Below are 22,389 nucleotides of genomic sequence, written 5' to 3'. Positions count from 1 at the left end.
TAAAGGGTGCTTGTGAACATTAAAGGAAAGAGTAGTCATGTCTAGTAAATAAATGAAAATATGTTTATTTCATTAAAGTATTAAAAAAACAACAACCACATATACACAAGATTCTCCCATAAGCAAATTACCTGTAGCCAAACAACTTCTCTCTGAGGTAGAGATAAAGAGCAGATAACCTGACAGTTTTTTACTATATACTGCATTTAGATCAGTATATAGTTTATAGCAGCACTGGTTGTCCAACCAAGTACTTGTAAAGTGTTTTCTGTTGAAGCACAGATATATTCACTTCTATAACATCAATTTATTTACAGGGTAAAAGAAAAGTACAGCAGTTTAATTTAGTTGTGATTAATTAATCACCATGAACCTATGAAGCGTCTATTTTACAAAGCTTTATACAATAATGCTGACCTATAGATGTACAGCGAAACACCCTAGGCTACATTTCTGAACAGATATTCATGCTAAAAATACATTCATTGTCCATTCCATATATTCATTTGTTTCGTCTATACAGATCCCAATTCAAATTTTAGATCACTCATCTTAGTAGACAGAAGATCACTCATCTCTATAGATAGATATATGTTCTGAGATATGTCACTATATCTCAACATATGAAGGGTTCAGATGCAAAAGCCTCTAAATGCCACCTATGTCAAAAATGAGATAAAGATGGTGAGGGGATGCTCTCCACACATAGTATACGCTAATCAAATAATTTCACTTCTAAACCCACTAAATACCACTCTCTTCCTGGTCTGAAATATCGATTTATAGGCAAAAACCTATAGGAGCCTGAATTTAAATGCTCATTTAAAAGAAAAGTAGTCAGACGGATTTAGAGGGTTTTGCATCTGAACTCTTCATATACAGTGCAAGGGCCAATGAATAACACTATAAGGGGTAAACCATTTATCTTTCTCCTCTTCCCTCCTTCTCTTTCTCCCGTGTGACTCCTCCGTCAGACACTTTCCTGGCCTCCCTCTCGGCCTCCTCTGCCTTCCTCCTCTCCTCCTGCTCAGTCTCTAGGAGCCAGGAGCCCCCCAGGTAGCCCGGGATCTCGTCGGCCCCGGACCTGAGCGAGGGCTCTGGGTTCAGCAGCTGTCTGAAGAGGGACAGAGCTAGCGGGCTGAAGATGGAAAAGTACGGAGCGATTTGGTCATAGCAGTTGGCGTCCTCCTCGCTGTCGGCCATGTGGTCGAACCACTTCTTGTACGCGCGGAAGGACGGGTCATCTGAGGTGCTCTCCTCCCAGGGGAAGCAGCTGGTCAGCAGGCAAAACACCAGAATTCCCAGGGCCCAGCTATCCAAACTGGGCTCTACGGACATCCAAATATCCTCCTCTTCCTCCTCCTCCTCCCCATCCACTTCCTTCTTTGTCCTGCTTTGAAGTTTCTTCCTTTTGGCCGCGGCTACCTCAGGCACGCAGAAGGGTGACTCATACCAGACGGCACGGACCTCCGTGCCCTGAGCCCTCACCAGGCCAAAGTCCCCCAGCTTGACCCAGCGGCACGCAGCATCACAGAGGAAGATGTTCTCAGGCTTAATGTCACGGTGCACAAAGCCAAGAGAGTGGAGGTGGGACACAGCCCCACTCAACTGAGATATCACTCTCTGAGAGCACTCCTCACTTATACCATCCTACAGAGAGAGAGAGAGAGAGAGAGAGAGAGAGAGAGAGAGAGAGAGAGGAGAGAGAGAGAGAGAGAGAGTATGTCACTGAGATGCCACAAGCAGCAGTCCTTTTTACCGTCCTTTTTCTTTTCTTGATTATTTCCTTTGTCTTTATGTCTAATCATTTTAATGTAAAGCTAATTCTTAACATGCTATACCTGTAGCTTTGGCAACAATGACTTTATTCATTCATGCCAATAAAGCACCATTTGATTTGAGAGAGAGAGAGAGAGAGTTCCTGAGATACCACATGCAGCGTATCCTGCTTTGGCAATTAGTCTCCTCAAAGTGAAGTGCATTGCATTGGGTCGATGACAAGACAAATTATCTTGGCATTTTTTCAAGGCACTGGAGACGTAAGGCGATACATGCGAGCCTGCCTGTGTTTGAGTATGAGGATTATGAGCATCTGGAGATGTTATGAGCATCTGGAGATATCCTCACTCAAGCCTCGGAAATGTGACAAGAAAGTAGTGATGGATGGCACAGTATCTAAATAGGATGTGTTGTGAACACGAACATGATGAGACGTCACATTGTGAACGTGGTGTGGCGCTTGCAACAGAGGAAATAGCAAAGAAGTGGACCAATGACATCAGTCTCAAAAATATGTTGCAAAATGGGAGTTTAAATGGGATTGGCAGTGAATAATGTTAGCACATACAGAATGAAATGCTGACCTTTGACACAATGACATCATACAGGTCACCATGGAGACCAGCCTGTTGCGCAAAGACGTAGTAGGAGGGAGTGGAGTAGAAGATCCCGAGGGCTCGGTTGAGAGAGGGATGAGTGCAGAAGGACAGCGAAAGGTTGTATTCGCGCAGGAACGCCTGGAGGGACGTGTCCGGGCGAGGGAAGAACTTCAGTGCCATGGGTGTCCCTGGAGGGCCAATCAAAAAGCAAACTGTGTAAACAAGCCATTCTTTACAATGATGTCTATTTTGTTTGGCGTTTAAAAGTGAGGGTAGCGCTGCACACTCTGGTTCCATATCGATATATGGTGTTAAAAGTACCATCTCAAAGTCCCACACACCTATTTTCTTGTGCACAGCCAGCATGACTTTTCCATATGACCCCTGTCCCAGCAGCTTGATAAGCTTAAAGTGCTCTGACGTCTTCAGTGTGGTCAGTGACTGAGCTGTGAGATAGCAGAGCTCGTCCAGTTGCTCTGTCGCAGCCTAGAATAAAAAAACACATGTCAGCGTTATCAATGAGTTTCCCATGGCTTCAAAAGTTGTAGGTTGATGTACAGTATCAACATCTCCAATTCTGATGCATAATAAAGTACGCCAAAGTACACATTGTCTCTACACCAACTGTGTTTGAGTGTCATCAAGAACATATTTAAAGAAAATGTGAAGTAGTATAAGTTGGACATTTGATAATCATTTGATTAAATAGTAACTGTTTTAAACAACTGAACTGCTGCAAAATTGAGACCTCAAGTGCCCTTCAGTCAGAGCTGTCACACTGCTAATGAGTCTGAAATACCCACTGTATACTCTGTGCTTACATAAGTGAAGAACTAAATGCCACCACAGCATAACAGTATTGTGTGTGACATGTCTTCTCATGTCTTCCAGTTCAAACAGAGACACGGCCAAACAATACATGGAGGTTTTAACACCTCTATCTTCACCAGCCCCCGGACACACCTCAAAATAGACCAAGTCCATAGCATACTCCCTTGTTACACAATCAAAATGACTGTATCAATATCAACTACAATGTGTATTTATATCAAAGACTTTTCCCTTGAGCATATCAATCAGCAAAGTTTCCACCTGTTCAATAAGAAACCCTTCCCATGCAATAGCAGACGGCATGAACCTATAGGACATTTTGTGACCACTGGAGTTCGCCTGGAATTTGCAATGACTCTGTACGCAAGAACAACGTCACGACTAGGATTTGAGCTGTGTGGTATTTGCAATTACAATGGAGTGCAGAGAAGTGTTCCACTGATATGAGTTGGGCCTGTTGTAGACACGTAGCCATTGTACTGTATTTTGAGTTGCTATGGAACACTTAAGTGGAAAAAAATGGGATTGTCCTTGTCCTATCGGCGGGCTATGAAGTGAGTTTGATGCCCTGCCAATATAAGTCGTCCAGGGTACACCACATGTACGTTTAGAATAAGATGTTTCAAAATCACACCGTTGACATATACACTGCCATTCAAAAGTTTGGGGTCATGTAGAAATTTCCATTCCACTCTATTATAGACAGAATACCAGCTGTGATCAGTTGCATTGTTTTTTTTTTTAATCAGGGCAGTTTTAGATTACATTATGTGCTTAAATAATTGCAAAAAGGTTCTCAATTGTTTTCTCAGTTAGCCTTTTGAAATGATATTAGTATAAAGAATGTGCCATTGGATGAATGGTTGCTGATAATGGGCATCTATACTTGTGTATATGTTAAAATGTAGATATTGCATTAAAGATCAGCCATTTACAGCATCAATGATGAAAACAAGGACATTTCTAAGTGACTCCAAACTTTTGAACAATAAGAACACCTACATCAGGTTGAATGCACAAAATCACTAAATCTGTTTAATTGTGAATACTACAATTGATTAACTGTTTTACTGGACCCCCTCCCCTCCAATTTACAAGGAAAATAAGGGGATACACACCAATTCAAATCAGAAACGCAGTCAGCCACCAACAAAAAACTTCCTCAGGACAACTTTTTAAAAATACATCCCTACTCCATACATCCCTACTTACACCTGCTAGAGCTCTAAAGCTTAAGGATGGCTCACCCACAGGGATCTCCCCATGTTATACGTTATGTAACCTATGCATTAATGGACTGTGCCTATGCTGTGCCATAACAAAGTGACATTCATAGAAGTCCTTCTAATCCTGAGTGTTTATTAAGTAATCCTTAACATGTCATAAGAGCCCCTTGCAATGTGGTTGGTATGAGAAGAGACAACTGGTCTAATATTTTTTATAACAAGCTGGAACAGGAGCTAACACTATTAACACTTTTCAATGGTTAGCAAAACTGACCAAGAAATACCGATCTAAAAGCTGAGACTCCTTCCAGCAATTTTGCTCTTCTCAAAGACAAAGTGTCTGCATCAAATGCAATTTTCAATGATTTGTAAAGGATTAATTATTCAATGAAATATACAGTATGAAAACATATTAAATTGTATTTTACGTAAACCCTTGTTACAGAGTTTATATGCAGTCTTACACATTTATAGCACAAAATAGCACATTGATATTTTTTGTGCAAGCCCTGACCGCAGTCCCACCATTACTTTCATGATAGTAAAGTTTTGACTTAGATTCATCAGGACATACCATGCTGCTATTACAGTGCACATAATAGATTATGCATATTTGGCAGGCTTATTTAAATAAAGTGTGATCCAATCATTCCATATTTCTCAATGAATAATATGTAGGGATATATGGGAGCTGATTATCAAGTATAAAAACCTTAATATCTATTTATAAACAGTTGTAAATGCATTTTAAATGCTTTTAAGGGTTTACTTACTGTCATGTTGTTGACTCTTCTTCAAAGTGACTAATTTCACTATTGTTGTCTCTCTATCTTAGATTGTCCTGTCCATATGCAGTCATGAACAAACTTTTCACTTTGGAGTCTTATACCCTCTCGTTGGGTTAGTGCTGGCTTGCTGTGCGCGATCTTTACTTGCTGTGGACAGCTTTTCTAAGTCAACTGCTGTGATTCTGCCCACGCACAAGTTGAACGCACTTGCATGTTGTGTTGTATCAGACCGATAGGACTGTCCTGACTGACTCCGACTCTTTAATACTCTGTCCCCTTTCACCACCCTCTCTATTCCTCCCACCCCTCCCTCTCCATGTCCCTCGCTCCCTCTCCAAATTCTCCCATTTGTTTTCCTTGCAAATATGTATGTACTGCAGCTGCCTGGCATGTCAGACCTCCCTCTCACCCCCATGTGTCCGTCCCTCACTCAGTGTTAATGTTCTAGAGTGTCCAATCTGTCAGTTAGTCCGTCTCCATCAGCCTGCTGAATTCCTCCTGAGACCGCCTTCTGTCCATCTATATCCCCTACCTGCTAATCCCAGCTCCCTCATAGAACCTCCTATCACACCCTTCTCCTATCCCCCAGTGCATCCCCCTCCATCAGTACATTCTTTCCGCAGCGTAGGATTCCACTGGTAATAAGGAGAGGTCCTGGATTTGCAAGGCCAAATTAGCTAACAAGATGTTTCCACAAATAATTACTTCTAATTTACGACCATTTCTCAAGATTGTATGAACTCTGGACATTGGGTTATATTTCATGGCAAAATTAACGTTATTTCAAAACTTTTCCAGTCTTTGCAAATGTCTTCTGCTGCATAATTCCTTTCATAAACTGATTGAGTTAACACACACTGCAGAAGTCATTAATTTTAAGAGCATATAGGCGAGCTTATTTAGCATCATGCCTCATTCCGACCTCATCCAGACTCTCCATTCTTTTCACAAAATCCTTCAGAGGAAATCATTTCTGGGTGACAAAACTCGCAGCTGAAGCTTTCACCTTGCAAAATGGCTTAATACGCTGATGTAGGCCTATGCTGTCTGACTGTCAGCTCTGTATCCTTTTCCTGTATCCCGTTCTGTCTCTCCTGACCTCCTCCTCTTTCTAACTCCTCATATACATAACCTTATAGATTTCATGCCACAGCCAGTGTTATGTAATGCAAACAGTCACTGTTGTCACTACCACCGACGCCACTCCAGGGCTACAGCTGCCAGCTTAGTCTCGTCTGCATCCATGGTGCCATGACAGTCAACTCTCTTGAGTCGACACTTCTTGCTTCATTCACTCATCACCAGTTGTCTAATGAACACCATGACAGCTGCATTTTCCGATACTCTCCATTCCATCATGTTCTTCTATGAGTCTTAATTCAGATTGAGACTCATTGTTCATAGGTCAATCAATAAGTATAGCCTTTAATAACGGCTCTGACTGGATTTAAGTTTCTCTTGAGTTGAGAAGATGACAGTCCAGATGTGACAAATTTCCATGTTTTGCACCTTGGCTATAGCATCTCTGTCAGGTCTATTGTTTATCATCAGGCTATGGGCTAGGCCTTTTTTAAGCTATGTGTTCATGAGCCTACAGATAAAAAGTGTTTAATTTGGTTGATGGATATTTTAATGTCACTGTCAGTGGTAGGCTATATCTTAATCAACAAAAAAGCCTGTGTCCAAGTCTAAATAGGGCTACATTTCACAACAAAAGTCATGAGGCCATATGAGCAGCTGGGTTACAGGTGTATATCGCCGCTGGGTGGTCACTTATGCTATAGCAACCTCTAACGTTAAACAGACATAGAAAAAGAAAGAGGGTGTTTATGTGCTATTCATACCGCAGGTGCTTCAGCTGCGATCGTTTCATATAGTTCGCCAGTCGTTCACAGAATGTCAAACTTAATATTGCAGATGCAGCGATGATTTATGGTGATTTATAGCTCACCTGTCAGACATTTTTTCTGATGAAAGCCTAACTTACTCTGTTACACAACAGATGTATCATAGCCAAGACATTTTACCCGCCTTTGTAATTTACTGTAAAAATCACACGTAGTTTAGGCCTACTTTGTGTGGTTTCGCCCCTTCATAAATATTAAAAAATAAGAAAGTGCAAGGGGGTGCGGTCCATCCGGTAGCTAGAGCGGAAGCGGAAGTGCCGCCATCTCCTTGTACTATTTCAGCTACAACAGGGTCAGTATAGACACAAACTAGATAAATATTATGGTATATTGCTTTTAACATGTATTAACTATTATGAATATTTTTTAAGTAAACTCCATATGACCATCGATTTGTACAACAGACAAGTTGTCACATGACGAGATTCTAAATACACCTGTTTTTGTAGCCACTTCAACCGCTAACTTAGCCTGCGAGAAAGGAAGCTGGCCATTGGCAGCCAGCTCGTTATCATCGGCTGCTGCTATCTACCTTCGCTAGCTAGCTTAATGGCTAGCATTGGTTCCATGTCGTGACAGTTATATAAATTGTTCATTCGTCACCTTTTATTCACACTTTCTTCCCCTTCCCCTTTACCCCCACGCGTTTACTTTCACTGCGTGTTTGTGGCTGACAAGGAGAAGGGAAATTGATTGGTAAGTAGTACCGATAACCTAACGTTACCCAGATGATGGTTGGGACCAGAGAGGTGCTAGCGTGTTAGCCAACAAGCTTTTCTGTTTGTTTAGCTAGCTAGCTAGCAACTTGTTCGAGTTCGTTATTGAATGTACCACCAGTGCTAGTTGGTGGTCCACTGTAAACAACCCAATACTTTAAAATGGGGTTTGCTTGTCTGGTCTTTATCGTTGTTCTCAGTTGTACAAAGTCAACTAGCGTTAACTTAATGCAGCTATCCATTTTGCTAACCAAGTTACCTATGTTAGCTGTCTAGCGAGCTAACTGGGTGGGGGTCTTGCATTGGAGGGTGTGTTCCTTGATAACAGGGCGAAGCAGTTAACGCTCGAGACCGTGCTGTCACTGTCATTGTCGTCATGTTTGGTTGGTTATATATTTAAGCGGTCTTACTGAAGTTTAGCTTATCACTTTACTTTTTACCTTCATAAGTTTGAGTCACAGTTAACTTTACCAAGCAGGCGTGCTGTCAGTACCTTAGATGGGTTTATAAACGTTAACCTTAGGGCTCACTTGCACACTGTGGATCAAGGATTTTGGACTTTTTTTTTTTTTAGTTTGAAAGTCATGTGGACATTTGCTGCTTCGTTGTGTTCTCGTCATTTATTTTAGCTTGTTTCATACGCTTTGTTAGCTTTGAATTAAAGTATAGTGCAACACATTACTTACATAAGAGGAGGCCTATTTAGGGGGAAAGTAGTTAGGCCAAACTTTCCTCATTGTCACTGAAGGTCTTTTGGTGACTAACTGAAACTTTTGGGACTTTGCTCCAGGAATCTTCAACTCGACTTTTGGAACGGTTATCAGGTTGCGATTATGCAATCAAGTCGCATAGTTGTGAGCACAATGTGCCATCTATTTGTCCCTTATCGTACACTGTATTCATAGAAGATGACGAATCCCCTTTACAACTCAATTTGAGAGGCAGCGACCAGCATAATGATGTCATTTTAAGTTTGGTTTGTGTTTGTGTGTCGGTGGGAGCTGTCAAACACAGAATAAAATTGAAAGAGAAACGTTGCAGACCTAGTCTATCTGCAGGTTTTAACTGGAACTGTGTAGTCTAGACACCCAGTCATCCAAAAACATTTCTGTTTGGTGAAGGTAATTTCCTACTCTGGTTGTCTTATGTGCTGTAGAATATCACTATTGATATTTCATAAAGTAAAATGCTCTGCAGATTTCCCTGGGCTTTAATTTGACTGACCTTAGGTTTGTCTGTGAAATTGAATTCCTTTTGATATTACTTACTGCTGACCATTATTGCCCTGTAAACCTCTTTTTTCAGACTGTATGTTTTTATACAGCCTCCTCCTTTATTTATCCCCTGTGCAGTTCCCCCCCCCAAATCTCCACTGTCGGGAGCCAATGTCGCCCTGTGGAGGCGCAGGGAAGTGGACAGGCTGAAAGAGTGAGCGTGCCCAAGTCAGCTCTGTGACTCCTAAGGCAAAAAAAAAAAGAAAGAAGGCAAAAAGAGAGACAGACACGCCCACGTCCACGTTGGTCCCTTTTTAGCAGGTAGGTGATTGCTCGTGCCTGTCCCTTTGTTATTCCTGACCTGTGAGGACTTGGAAGTCAATGTTTTAACCAGAGCGAGTGCTCTCACCCTGCCACTGGGCTGAAGTGATTTAAACACTTCATGCTGGCGCTGTCACTTCATGGAGCAGATAATTCAAGGCCACAGGAATTTATTGCTCCTCTTAGTCATTGGATTTTGTGTTCTGGTGTGATTTTGTCTTATCTTTGTGCTGGCGTTCGGGAACAATGGGAAGTTTTATTCGTCTTGTTTCCAATATTCATTCAGTATTGGGAGGCAGCACCCTGTTGTACTGCAACTATTAATGTTTTATTGACCCTGTTTTACAATCTCTTAGATTTCAGACGAGTCAGATAGCCAAGCTGTTGCCATGTCGACGTCTTCGCTACGACGGCAAGTGAAGAACATTGTGCATAATTATTCTGAGGCAGAGATAAAGGTGAGTGTTGTACCAAATCCCTCGTTTTCTACGGTGCCTTTTATTTCTCACCATGCACCTGTGTAATCTGTCTCTTCTGCCGTCCCACAGGTCAGAGAAGCGACCTCAAATGACCCGTGGGGGCCCTCCAGTTCCCTCATGTCTGAAATTGCAGACCTAACATACAATGTTGTGGCCTTCTCAGAGATTATGAGCATGGTGTGGAAGCGATTGAATGACCATGGCAAGAACTGGAGACATGTATATAAAGTAAGCATTACAGTGGTATTTGTTGAACCATCATTTCCAAAATACTAAAATAAATGGGAAATAGGGGATTTCATTATATGAAGATAGGGCTGTGACAGACTTTTTTGATTGACACTTAACATACTTATTTGTGTTTTTGGTGTAGTTGTTACCATGGTGTTTTACCAGTATGTGCATACAGCCCCCCCCCCCCCCCCCTTTTTGTTTCTTGTTTTTCTTTTCTTATTGGGTGTTTTAGAGACCTAGATCATATATTTTTTTCATTCAGTTCCTTCCATTACTGTGCAGGTTTGGACATTGATTTTAAACTTTTATTGTATCTTTGTAGGCTATGACACTGATGGAGTACTTGATAAAGACAGGCTCTGAGCGGGTGGCCCAACAGTGCAGAGAGAACATCTATGCGGTCCAGACCCTCAAAGACTTTCAGTACATAGACAGAGATGGCAAAGACCAGGTACACAACCACTCCCTCTTTATCCTTGTCTTTGGCACTACAAACAACTAGTTAAAACACCTGTTGTTCAAGTTAAATTATAATGGATAGATAATTTAAATTAAGCATAAACACATGCTCACCTTAAGTTATGCTGTTGATACAAGCGCTTGCTGAGACGTGTATGTGCACAGGCTGAGTTCTGTTAAAGCTATACCAATTCTCAGAAACTCTTGAAGTTGCAGCCTGGAAGAAATTGATGCAAAAGCCTACACTTCCTTCTACAAACAATCCATCTGTGCACTTACTCCTGCACCTACTAAACACACACTGTTTACACACCCACACTGGTATGTGCACACACAAACAAAAGCACACGCGCGCACACACACACACACACACACAGACACTGCTACACAAGAACAAACTGAAAGCTCAAGGACTTTTGGCTTGCATGGTGAAACCCAGGTACCACTTTATAACACTTGAAGTAGACACACATACACACACACATTTCCCAAGGACGTTTTACACTGTGTGCCTGCGTTTGAATGGTCAGGTTCTTGTCAACAGTCATCTTTAGGAATGTGGTGGAGAAGGAAACGGTCAGATGGATGTAGATTTTCCCTCCTAACATGTCTACCGGTAATTTAAATCTCAAAACTAAATTACCGAAAGAACCAAAACATTTAGTTATCTTATTCATTTTGATAAATATGCAGTATGTTACCTGCAGCATTGGAAGGGCAGGCAACAGTTGTATAATCACACAAGACTACATACATTGTAGGGTTGGGCGATGTCCCCTTAATTGGCATTTGACGATGTGTACAGTAAAACATTGGGATGGACGATGATATCGTCAGTGGGTGGAGGGGGGGGGGGTGCTATATATGGTCTGATGAAAGTGGACAGCTAAGAGACATACTGACTAGGCTACCGAAGTTGTGTGGAAGAGCTGCTCCAAGAAAATCCTCGTAAAAGACGGATAGACAGCCAATCTGAACACTTGCTTGTGCACCAATCAGCGGAATATTCCACATTGCCAGCCTTCGTTGGGTCTAGCAAAAAAGCTACTTAAGACAATATATCGCGGTCACTCATTTAAAATCTTAAGTAGCCCTGTCTGTAACCTCATACGGCATCATCCCACGTTATTAGGCTACCAGCATGCTGACTACGAGGGCAGCGGAAAGTGAAAGTAAGAGGCTGCGATCGCAAAACGTTCGTCAAAAACTCAAGACAAAAAGAAAACTGTTCGCCAACGTCAATTTTTGCGAATTTGAACGCACCTCTGATTTGACCACATTATGCTACAAGGGAGCTAAGAGAAGTTATAATTGGAGTTACTTCATGACATGGTTTATCATTGACTTCTCATTAATAATCAGTGGCATAAATATTGATTCTTTTTTTCACTTTGTGTCATTCTCAAGATCCAAAAGCTGCATACATAACACCATCCTCATTTACAGTTACATTCCCAGTACACAATGTATTAATGTCAAATTTGAGCACACTTCATGCTTTATGCACAACATAACACTCAACACTAGTCTCTCTTAGTAGTGTTTAACCAGCTTTTACAAGAACATTATCGATTAGGGCTGGTTTAGCCACGGACCTTCAGCTATCTTCAGTAGGCTACCTACTGTATGTGTATGGAACGGTCTAGTGACGTGTCAGTTAGCCTACTCATTTGCACCACTGGTTAGATGTAAAACTGTATTTCGTTACTTGTGCAATGACAAAGTTTGATATACTCTAATCTAAAAACTCAGAAATATGAACTGAACATGAATAAAATCTTAGTAGAATAAAATCTTCAGCACATCATCTGCTTATTCAAGAATAAACAAGCTGACTTCCAATGCATATGTATAAAATCCATGGCATGACCTCTTTGTTTGAAAAGTCAAACTGCATGGAACTGATGGGGATTGTTTTTTTGTTTTTGTACCAGGGTATTTTATCAATCCAGTTGCAGTAGGCCTAGATCCCACAATTGATGAACTGTGATGAACTGCTCTATTTGTGATTGTTTTTAGAGATTTTAAACGTTTTTTATACCGATGCTACTGGTTTTGTGCCTGGTGCTACAAATCTTTTAACCTCTAGCACCAGTACTATGTGTAAAAAAAAGTTAACGTCCAGCCCTGACAAATGATTACCGGTTGTAGCTTCTACAATATTAGTGCTGCCAATGTTTGTACTAGTGAGGTAAAGGTTCATCAGTGCTTATCTTCACAGGGCATTATTTTTCCACCCCTTAAATTACTGGCTACATGTGGTCATATACTAACGCTGTTTGTTTTGGCCAAGCCTAATAAAAGATGTATATCTGAATTGGAGATTAGGTTTTAGGATTGAAACCTTTTTTGTTGTTACAGTACAAACACTGGAACACGCATAATATAAATGGAAAAGACTGCATGTACAGATGGTGTGGATGTGGAATTTTTAATTATCGCTGCAATGTTGTTTGTGCATAATAGGGAGTGAATGTAAGAGAAAAAGCCAAACAGCTGGTGACGCTACTGAAGGACGAGGAGAGACTTCGGGAGGAGAGGATCCATGCACTCAAGACCAAAGAAAAGATGGCACAGACCAGCAGTGGTGAGTACCACAGACCCCGCCTCATTACGCACCTGCTCAGGAGCGGAAACATCACTCGCCCAGGTCTCATTGGCTGTTGAATTACTGCTGTATAAAAATACCTCAATTATGTATTATATCTGGGCTGGTTTATTTTTATTTTTCAAATGGAAATTGAAAGCTAATCAGACCGGAAGAATGATGACTGCAGTCTGCGACCACTTCCCCCTTTCTTTGGCTAAAAAACACAAACACATTTATACACATAAGTATGCACAACCACCAACATGTGCACGCTCTCCTGCATAACACATACACACACACACACACACACACACACACACACACACACACACACACACACACACCATCATAAATGCCCGCTTCCCTGTGAACACGCTTTGGTTTCAGGCTTCACTGCTTTTGGGGTTAAAAGTCCAGCTAAACGCGCCGTGCTGCTTGTGTGTACACCGAGTGCACACTGTGGAGCATGCTGGGGCCAAACCCCGGCGATTGGGGGCACTCATGTCTCGGGTCAGATCAGTGTTTGAGTGACCGGATCAGCGAGTGACGTCTGACGACTGTGATGTATGTCCCAGCCTCCTCTGCTCCCTCAGCTCCAGGCCTCGGGGGAGGCGGCCTGGCCGTGCAGCAGGGGCCGGACGGCGAGCAGGCGTGGCCGCAGAGCTCCGGCGAGGAGGACCTCCAGCTGCAGCTGGCGCTGGCCATGAGCAAAGAGGAGGCGGAGCAGGTAAAGCCAGAGCAGCCTATCCGGACGCAGGTAACTCGGCCAAGGTCGCGAGAGACTGCGCCGAAGGCCTCGGCCTTGCAGATGGTCACGAGTCCAAAGTCCAGAGGCATAACGACTACCTGGTCACAAAACTGTCAGTTCTGTTCCATGTACACATGCGCATCTTTTTTTTTTATTGTTTCCAGTTTTGATCATTAATTCCTGTGAAAGTTGAAGTCCAGTGTTACCAGTGAACTAAACTTTTCAGAGAAGCAATACCCATATGGGTCATTGGGCATTGGATAGACGCTCACATGATTGCAAAGTGGTTGTGGCCTAGTTCAGAGCACAGAGGGTAAATATCTGCCCCTACTCACCTGTTGACCCCAATCCCCCCCCCCCTCCAGCCCAACTCTGACCCTCTGGAGGATGCGGAGCTCACCTATGCAATCGCTCTCAGCCAGAAGTTACAAGAAAAGGTCAGAGGTCAAAGCTCACCCACGGCGACCAAAGTCATCGTGGGCCGTCTGCTTTCGCTCTCTGTTCCACTCCCAAAATTCTGAACGCAATCTCAAATGTACAGCCAACTCAAGTCTGAGTTCTGATTCAAAGTAATCCTGATGGTCACTGGCAAACATTAATGTTTTTCTGCACCTCTGTTTCTTACATTAGACAGTTGTAATCATTAATTCATCTTGGAGGTGAATAAAAAGGTTCATACATGGTATAGCGGACAGAGGTGTTTAGAAGTCTTCATGCTTTGCAAGAAATCATGGTGCCACATTTATTTTGGTGAAAACCTAAGCCATCAGAAAACTGTTGATAACTTGCAGTTGTCACTTCTCAATGAATAACCAAACACATGCATGATAAAAAAAAATCTATTTGTAATTATGCAAAACACTTAACATGGAAATGTTGAATCTGCCTTACTGAAAATACAACTGGCCGCCTGTGTCAGTAATCACCACATATCCTTCCCTTCGCTGTTCTCACTAAATGCATGCTTTCAAACACCAAACCTATCTCCATGTGCTACACCTTCAGGGAAGTAAATGTTTTACGAACACAAACACGTCTCAAGGGCTGATGGGGTATGGGGTCGACATTAAACTCCATCTCCCATCAGCCCCCCATGTTTGATCTGCTGAGGCTGTGGTTGGGTTGGTTCACATCCCTGTCTGATGATGTGGCGGTGGTGTATGATTGGCAGGAGGAGCGCCTGCGCAGGGGAGACGACCTGAGACTGCAGATGGCCATCGAGGAGAGTAAGAGGGAGAAGGCCAAGCCTGAGGAGGTGTGTGTGTGTGTGCGTGTGTGCGTGCATGTGTGTGTGAGAGTGAGAGAGAGGGGGAGAGAGAGGGGCATATCCAAATGTGGTGGGTATGTGTGTGAGTGTGTGCAGGGGCGTTGTGCAAACCATATTTTTGGGTGGGCACGGGGCTGAGCTGCATTTTTTTAAAACCCCTTTTCAAGATCAAAACAAAAATTAGGCATGTCATGTCCGATGGGATTGCTTTTAACTTTGCCTGTTTCATTCTGGCACATGAAATGTTAAAATCATATACCAGTAGTCACTTAGCCTACACAATGTTGGTCATTTGTTCAAAAATAGCCTACTGTAGCCTATAGCCTAAAATTATTTTTGCAGTGTAGGCTAAAACCCATCAGCCAAACGTTGTGTTTTTTTTTTTTTTTTTTTCTTTTCTGTTTACCGCCCTATGTCAAGCTAATTCCACATGGAGACACTGCAAGTAGCCTAGCCTAATTTCAAAGTATTTACATTGGATGGCTGCTAGGCTACTTGCAGTGTTAACAGACAACTTAAACGATCTTGGATAATATTACATTTCCAGTTGTTGTCCTTAGGGCTACTGAAGACACTACACCACAGACAGCTTTCCATTGTTATTCCTGACAAACCTATGAGCTTAGTGCACACAATTGTGATTAGGCTACCCTGTGCTAATTTAATATAGGCTAACTAACTAATTCATGTTTGTCCATTTTTTATCCATAATCTCGATTTAAGGGGGCAAAAGCACTGTTGCTACCTATCTGCCTCCCTGTCTGCTTTGCCAAAGTCACCGTCTTGTTAAGTCCCGCCTATTGAACAGAGATCAGCCAATAGCTAGTTCAGAACCAGCACCAGCTGTCAAACAGCTGAATGCAGTTACCCAGGGACACCCGAAAGAGAAATGCGTGGATGACGCGTTAACTGCGGCCTGATTAGCTAGTAACAATGCATTGAAATGAATCGCCCCTTTGGAAAAATGTCAATCTTGTGATTTTTGGCGGGCACGTGCCCACCCTAATTGTATGGGCACAGCGCCACTGAGTGTGTGGAAGTGTGTGGAAGATGAAGGCCGAAAACCCGCTGAACTGTGTGTACCTGCCTCTCACTCTCCAAGAGTTACCTGCTCTGTCTGTGTCTCTCACCCTGCGTGCGTTCAAAACAACACTCTGTCAAAACAACAGTCTGTCTGAAAGTGTGTGTGGGAGTGAGTGTGATGGTATCTGCCTGCTCTTCTGTCCGTCTGTCTTAATTCAGGGCTGTGGTGCTGCTGTGGATGGAGTTCTCACTCTCTTGACCACAACCCCCCCCCCCCCCCCTTCCGCCTATGTAGTACAGAGTTCAGTGTTGTCAGGGCAGCTGGTAGACTTTACCTCATGTACCACAGAATACCACAGACCTCTACCCAGTTGTCACTACCTCTGTGCCTCATGTATTTCTGACTGAATCTGTCTGGTCGTGTTCACATGTGGCATATTTGGCTTATGTACAGTAAATCATGGTCTTGGTTTAGTTTTTGGGGTTCCTTTGAACAAGTTACCCTTTACTTGCTAATATGCCGGTGCGATGTTTTTAAGTGAGCATGCCGAGGACCCATCACAGGATGTGGTCACTAACACAGCCATTCTAATGGACCATTACAGAATGTGGTCACTAACACAGGCATTCTAATGGAGCACCAAAGTGTACTTTGTTTCACTGGTTTAGTTTTTTGAGATGGCGTTACCGTGGCTGATACCATCAAAAGGAAACAGACAGAACAGATAAGCCAGAGTACAGAATGATTCTAAAAAAACTGCAAATGAAGTTGTTGATGAGCAACATGTAAGTCAGCCCTGCATGCCCCAGAACTCAAATGCCACCGTTTTTTTTTTTTTGTCTGAGCTAGGGGAAGGAGAGCATAGTAACTACGGTCTGTGTGCACGCCACTCTCATAGAGGCACGTGTGTGTGTCTGTCTGTGTGTGTGTGTTAACTGCTGTCTCTGTCTCAGAGCTCCCTGATGGAGTTGGGTGCTGTTGACCCATGGGGCGCTCCTGCTGCCCCGACGACATTGGGTTCTGCTGGGCCCTCCCCTCCCCCCACAGCAGCACCGGCCCCTGCCCCTGTCGCTGGGCCCTGGGGTGCGGCAGACCCATGGGGGGCTGCCTCGCCCTCTTCCCCCCCTGTCGATCCCTGGGGCGGGGGCCCGCCTAAGATAGAGCCCCCTCCAGACCCGTGGGGAGACTCCGCCAGAGCCAACTCAGACCCTTGGGGCTCAACAAGTGAGTGCAGCCATCCTGTAGCCTCTTACCTCTGGACATGTTAAGTGTGTGGACTGACTCATGCACTTAATAGTAACAGGTAACAGTCAAGGACATCGGTAAGAACTTAATGAGGCCCATGGAAACAATTTCTACTTAATAAAAACAACAGATTTACCTGGTGAACATTTAATTGGAGAATTAACTTTGGTTATGTATAATGTTTACAGTACAGAAATGGTTCATGTAAAGTTGCACTTGCTCTGTGAATGTGAGCTGTGTGTTTGAGTATGCAGAGTTTGAGGTGAACCAGTGTCCTGTGAGATTACTCTGCTCTGCTGTCCCATTTTGTTCTCGAAACAAATCAGATGTTTATTAACTGCTTTTTCTCAAATGATATTCCTCAAATTGATTTTTTTATTTTATTTTAAGCATTTCCTCAAGTAGATATTGACAGATATTGACATCATAGAGCATTAAATTAAATATCAGTGAAGTCATACTGATAATTAAGCTCTGATATTTACCATACGCAATGTGGTTTACTGGATATTTCATAATACTAATTAATACTCATTTAGTTTAAAATTATTAGAATCTGAAACAATTCTTTAATTGGAAACAGACCCATTATACTGTTGAATGTGGCATAGCAGTACCAGTCTGCCAGAATATCAAATCATGTAGTAGAAAGAGGCATGTATGTGGAAATATCTTCAGGTTGTCGTTCCTGTCCGTGATAAGGTCCACTATGAAGAACATGGATGTCTGTGCAGTCCCCCCCCCCCCCCCCATCTCTCCTCCCCGTCTCATCCCAACTGTTGTTGCCCTGCCTGTGTGTTAACCCTCAGCCCCTCCACCTCTCCCCCCTAGCTGTGACCCCTCCCAGTGCGGACCCCTGGGGGACCTCAGTGGCCCCAGCCCCGGCCCCTGTAGCTTCCGGGTCAGGTGACCCCTGGGCTGTGGATGGGCTTGTCCCTGTCACTGACTCCCTCACCTCTGATCCCTGGAGCGCCCCCACCAAACATACCAATGGCACAGGTACACATACTGCACACTTGCACGCGTGCACACACACACACACATATATAAATATACTCACATAGTCACTGCAACAGTAAAAATAAGCCGGTGTGCATACATTTAAGGAATAGTTTTCATTTGTCATAAAGGGCCCTATTTTGGCGGTTCCCTTTAGCAGCAAGCCGCGCAACTTCAAATATCAATATTTTGCAGTGTTTCCGCTAGATTTTTTTTTAACAGTGGCGGCAGGTCTGACTACTTATTGTTAAGTTGCAATGTGAGTGGCAGCCAGCAGGGGAGGATACGTCGGCAGGATTATTTAAAAAGCAACTGCAACTACATTGTGCGTCTGCCCTGATTCTGATACCGTGACGGTATTAATTAAACCGTGGGGGGCCGCCATGCTGAAATAAACGTAGAGGAAACACTGTTTTGATAGTCAGTGGCGCATTTGAAGGAATCTGCGAGACCATTTGGAACAGGGATTCCACTAAACCTTGCTTTACTAAAACCTGACTAGCAGAGTATAAGCTACATGCATTTGCACTCGCCTATTATTTGAACTCATAGGCAAAGTAAGACTAACTTCACCGTGGTCTCATAATCAACGACAATTTTTTATTAATTATTAATTACTTTCACTACTACGACTGACACAGGGTTACCATCGAAAACATAGCCTGAAAAAAGCAACACTTACCCCAGTAATGTTCGAATGACAGAATAAAAATCCTAAGGGTATTTATCCTGCAGAGGAGTTGCTGCTTACATCTTGTGACAGTGCGTCTTCAGTGGTGCTTTATATGCGCTTTTCGCTATAGACCAGGTTTTTCTCGGTCAGTGGCGTAATGATTTTTAGAGGGTGTAGGATGGCGACTTTTGGATCAAACGCCAGACCACACCTTATGTTGTTAATTGCCACACCCCTGGGCGCAAGGTTTGGGCGCGTGGCGAAAAATTCCTCACTTTGAGCGTAAGATAAGAATAAGCCTTGCGTCGCGCTTTGCGCCACCTTGCGCCGGGTGCATGAAAGGGCCCTAAGTGTTTGAGAATCAGCCACACTCACACACATGCACACACACCAGGGATGGAAATTGGCAACAGCGAATGCTAGTAAAATAGGACAGTTGATTGTACATTTCATGCACAAAATAATGATTTACTACTGAATGGCTGGTGACCATTTGACCATTTATCTCTCAATGGCTGGTAGATGTTCACATCTTAAAAAGTTAATTTCCAACCCTGATACACACGCACACACGCACAGTTTCTCACCGTCAGCTCTTTGCCAGCCAGCAGTCCGAGGCGCTGAACTGAATGAAGCTATTGCCATTCTGTTTGGAGGAGCTGTGTTGTGTGCTGTCTGGAATGGGCCAGTCTCTGTCTGTCTGTCTGTATGTCTGTATGTCTCTCCTCTCCAGCATTCCTCTCCTCCACACATCAGTGGTCATTGTGTGACACCATCATGTCATAATGAGACTCTAACACTCCATTTTTGTTCCGTGTTCTCTTTGGCTCTTGCCTCTCGCTACTTGCGCTCCTATTTCTCCGTTTGTGTGTGTGTTTCTTCAGGAGACCCGGAGAGAAGAGGCTCATCAGCCGGCGACGGGAGCAAAGGTAGCACAGGCTCTCCCGTGCCCTTTGACCTCTCCTCGCTGGGCTCCAGCCTGCCCGTGAGGAAGACGCCTGAGTCCTTCCTGGGGCCCAACGCGGCGCTGGTGGACCTGGATTCTCTGATATCATCCAAGCCCAAACCCAAACAGCAGCCTCCTCCCTCTCTCTCCAACTCCTCCACGAACAACCCCTTCCTACAGACACAAGGTGAGGACCACTGCTATGGAAAACAAATGTCCTGTTTTAAGTATCTCATATGAAGTTATTTTTCTCCTTTCTAATCTCTCTCTCGCTCTTGCCCTCCCTCCTTTCCCTCAGGCTCATCCCCGGTGCCTGGTATGGCCGTCACTCCGGGCAGTACCATCTCCAGCAGGGGGGTTTCTCCCACCCCTCCTCCAACCTCCAACCCCTTTGGCTCGACCTCTATGGCTTCAATCTCCCCACAGCCTTCTTCGCTTGGTCTGAACCAGCTACGCACCAGCCCAGTCCCACCGAACCCCATGCTGGGTCACATGCCCCCCCCAACCCTGGGAATGGTTCCGCCCGTGATGGGCATGCCTGGGATGGGAGTCCCCATGGTGCCCCCCGGTATGGGGATGGGAATGGTGCAGTCAAGCCCGATGGGGATGCCCTTCAGTGGGATGTCCCCCATGGCCCCGCCAGGGAATGCCCACTTCATGGGCGCTGGGGTGCCTGGTCAGCCCCCATTGATTTTGGGCGGGTCGACGGGGGTGGGAGGGGTGATGGGTGCTGGGGGTGCAGTGGGGGGAGGTGGGGCCACTGGAGCGAGCACCAATCCCTTCCTTCTCTGAGGGCGTCTGACACTCCCACACTACCCTCCACAGCTCCAGCCCCTCATCACAAACAGTTTATGTGTCTGGAAATAACATCAACAACAACAACAACAAAAAATACAGAATTACATGTACATCTCTATATTTAAAAAAAAAAATATGAAAAGAAAAAAAAAGAAATTTATTTTCTTTCACAGAAAGCATTTCAATTTTATGTTTTTTTGATTTTTTTCCCTTGGGTGGAATGCAGAAGATTAAGAAGTGTTTATTTATTTAATTTCAAAATTCGTTTAAATTATTTTTCTTTTTTTCCCCCAGCCTGTTTGGGCAGTATAGAGGGTGGATGATGAGGGGCTTTAATCAGTGTAGGACATCACTGTAGTATGCCATCACCAGTACTGCGCAGACATGATGAAGTGATTGAGAGACTAATGAGTGATTGGGTGGGTGGGGGAAGAAGAGAGGGTCGAGCATAGCCACTAAAACAAAACTGATTGTGATCACACACAGCCTCTCCGTTCGTCTCTCTGCGGGAGGATCAGAAGGAGGGAGAAACTTGAGATTAAACGAGTGCATGAAGGATGGATGGGACAACACTCACAGCGACATTTCAGGCAAAACTGGTCGAAATCATTCAATGGCTGTATTATTTTAAAAATCTTATTTAATGTTTAATGTAATTTATTTTAATTTTTTGTACTCTAGGGAACAAGGAAAATCACACTGAACTATGCCATTAAATGAGCGGCCTGTCTTTCTCTTCCCTTCAAACATTTCTGTGTAACAATCAAAAAAAAAATGTGATTTTAAACATTTCATGAATCGAGGGGAAAATGGGAAATTGTGTGTGCGTGTGTGTGAATGTATGGCTGTACATTGAGTGAGAGCAAATGTGTTTTGGCATGTGTGGGTGTGTGTTTGTGTATATACGTCTGCACTTGTGTTTATATGTGCATTTCCAATCTCCCAACCTCCTGGCTCACTACAGTCACTTGAAAGGCGAAATACAACATGAATTGTATTTTTTTTAAAGTCACTTTTTCAATGCTTTGTAAATGTGGGGATTAAAAGAAGGTATTATAAAAGGTCCTATTTTATTTTCAATTATTATTTCATCTTCTCTCGCCCCTCTGGATTTGTTTTGAAGCCTACATTTTTCACACTGTCATGTGTACAGGTCACCTGTACCCCAGTCTCTAGGCATGTGACCTCCACACGCTTCTTTCTCCTGCTGGTGTGACAAGAGGAGGAGAACTAAAATGCTTGTATAAAAACAGATGATCATCTGAATTAAAGGTAAAAAAAAATAAATTTAATATGGGGGACTGGATGAATGATCCGTGCTGTCATTTTTAATTAAATTTGAATGGTCATATTTTAAAAATAAACTTGCAGGCGTAAGTCCAAATTTGTGCCATTTGTCACATGCACATTTGGGAATTTTTTGGACAAAAAAAAGTAAACTTCGCAAGGTGTCAAACTCCCTTAATCTAGTTTTAAACGGTTTAATACAGTTAGCAGAGGTTTGGGTGATCTGGCACCCGCAGGTTCAGAGGGGAAGGACAAGACA

At 43.4% G+C, this 22,389-nt stretch overlaps 2 protein-coding genes across 5 annotated transcripts; one reads left to right on the top strand and one right to left on the bottom strand.

The window, feature by feature from the left end:
* Positions 1-760: 760 nt before the first annotated feature.
* sbk3 (SH3 domain binding kinase family, member 3) lies at positions 761-10,697 on the bottom strand. 2 transcript variants are annotated; one of them, XM_042108335.1, is made up of 4 exons: positions 10,668-10,697; positions 2,720-2,864; positions 2,364-2,566; positions 761-1,650 (listed from the first exon to the last, which is right to left on the bottom strand). In XM_042108335.1, the coding sequence occupies exons 2-4, from the start codon at positions 2,742-2,744 to the stop codon at positions 922-924; spliced, it is 957 nt and encodes a 318-aa protein (XP_041964269.1). In that variant the 5' UTR covers positions 2,745-2,864; positions 10,668-10,697; the 3' UTR covers positions 761-921. The 2 variants fall into 2 exon arrangements, with proteins under 2 accessions (XP_041964269.1, XP_041964268.1); XM_042108334.1 differs by lacking the exon at positions 10,668-10,697 and adding an exon at positions 5,209-5,480.
* Positions 7,429-20,985, top strand: epn1a (epsin 1a). Of its 3 annotated transcripts, XM_042108327.1 has the most exons (13): positions 7,429-7,826; positions 9,199-9,381; positions 9,738-9,839; positions 9,930-10,088; positions 10,417-10,545; positions 13,020-13,140; positions 13,719-13,870; positions 14,257-14,328; positions 15,063-15,146; positions 17,136-17,406; positions 18,259-18,426; positions 19,984-20,232; positions 20,344-20,985. In XM_042108327.1, exons 3-13 carry the CDS (start codon positions 9,771-9,773, stop codon positions 20,835-20,837), a joined length of 1,968 nt encoding a protein of 655 aa, XP_041964261.1. In that variant the 5' UTR covers positions 7,429-7,826; positions 9,199-9,381; positions 9,738-9,770; the 3' UTR covers positions 20,838-20,985. The 3 variants fall into 3 exon arrangements, with proteins under 3 accessions (XP_041964261.1, XP_041964262.1, XP_041964263.1); XM_042108328.1 differs by lacking the exon at positions 14,257-14,328; XM_042108329.1 differs by lacking the exon at positions 18,259-18,426.
* Positions 20,986-22,389: the final 1,404 nt, after the last annotated feature.

This window comes from Alosa sapidissima, chromosome 10 (assembly GCF_018492685.1).
Source record: "Alosa sapidissima isolate fAloSap1 chromosome 10, fAloSap1.pri, whole genome shotgun sequence".
In the NCBI taxonomy this organism is placed as follows: domain Eukaryota; kingdom Metazoa; phylum Chordata; class Actinopteri; order Clupeiformes; family Clupeidae; genus Alosa; species Alosa sapidissima.
The sequence above is the reverse complement of the archived record's forward strand: the minus strand, read 5'-3'. Positions and strand labels throughout refer to the sequence as shown.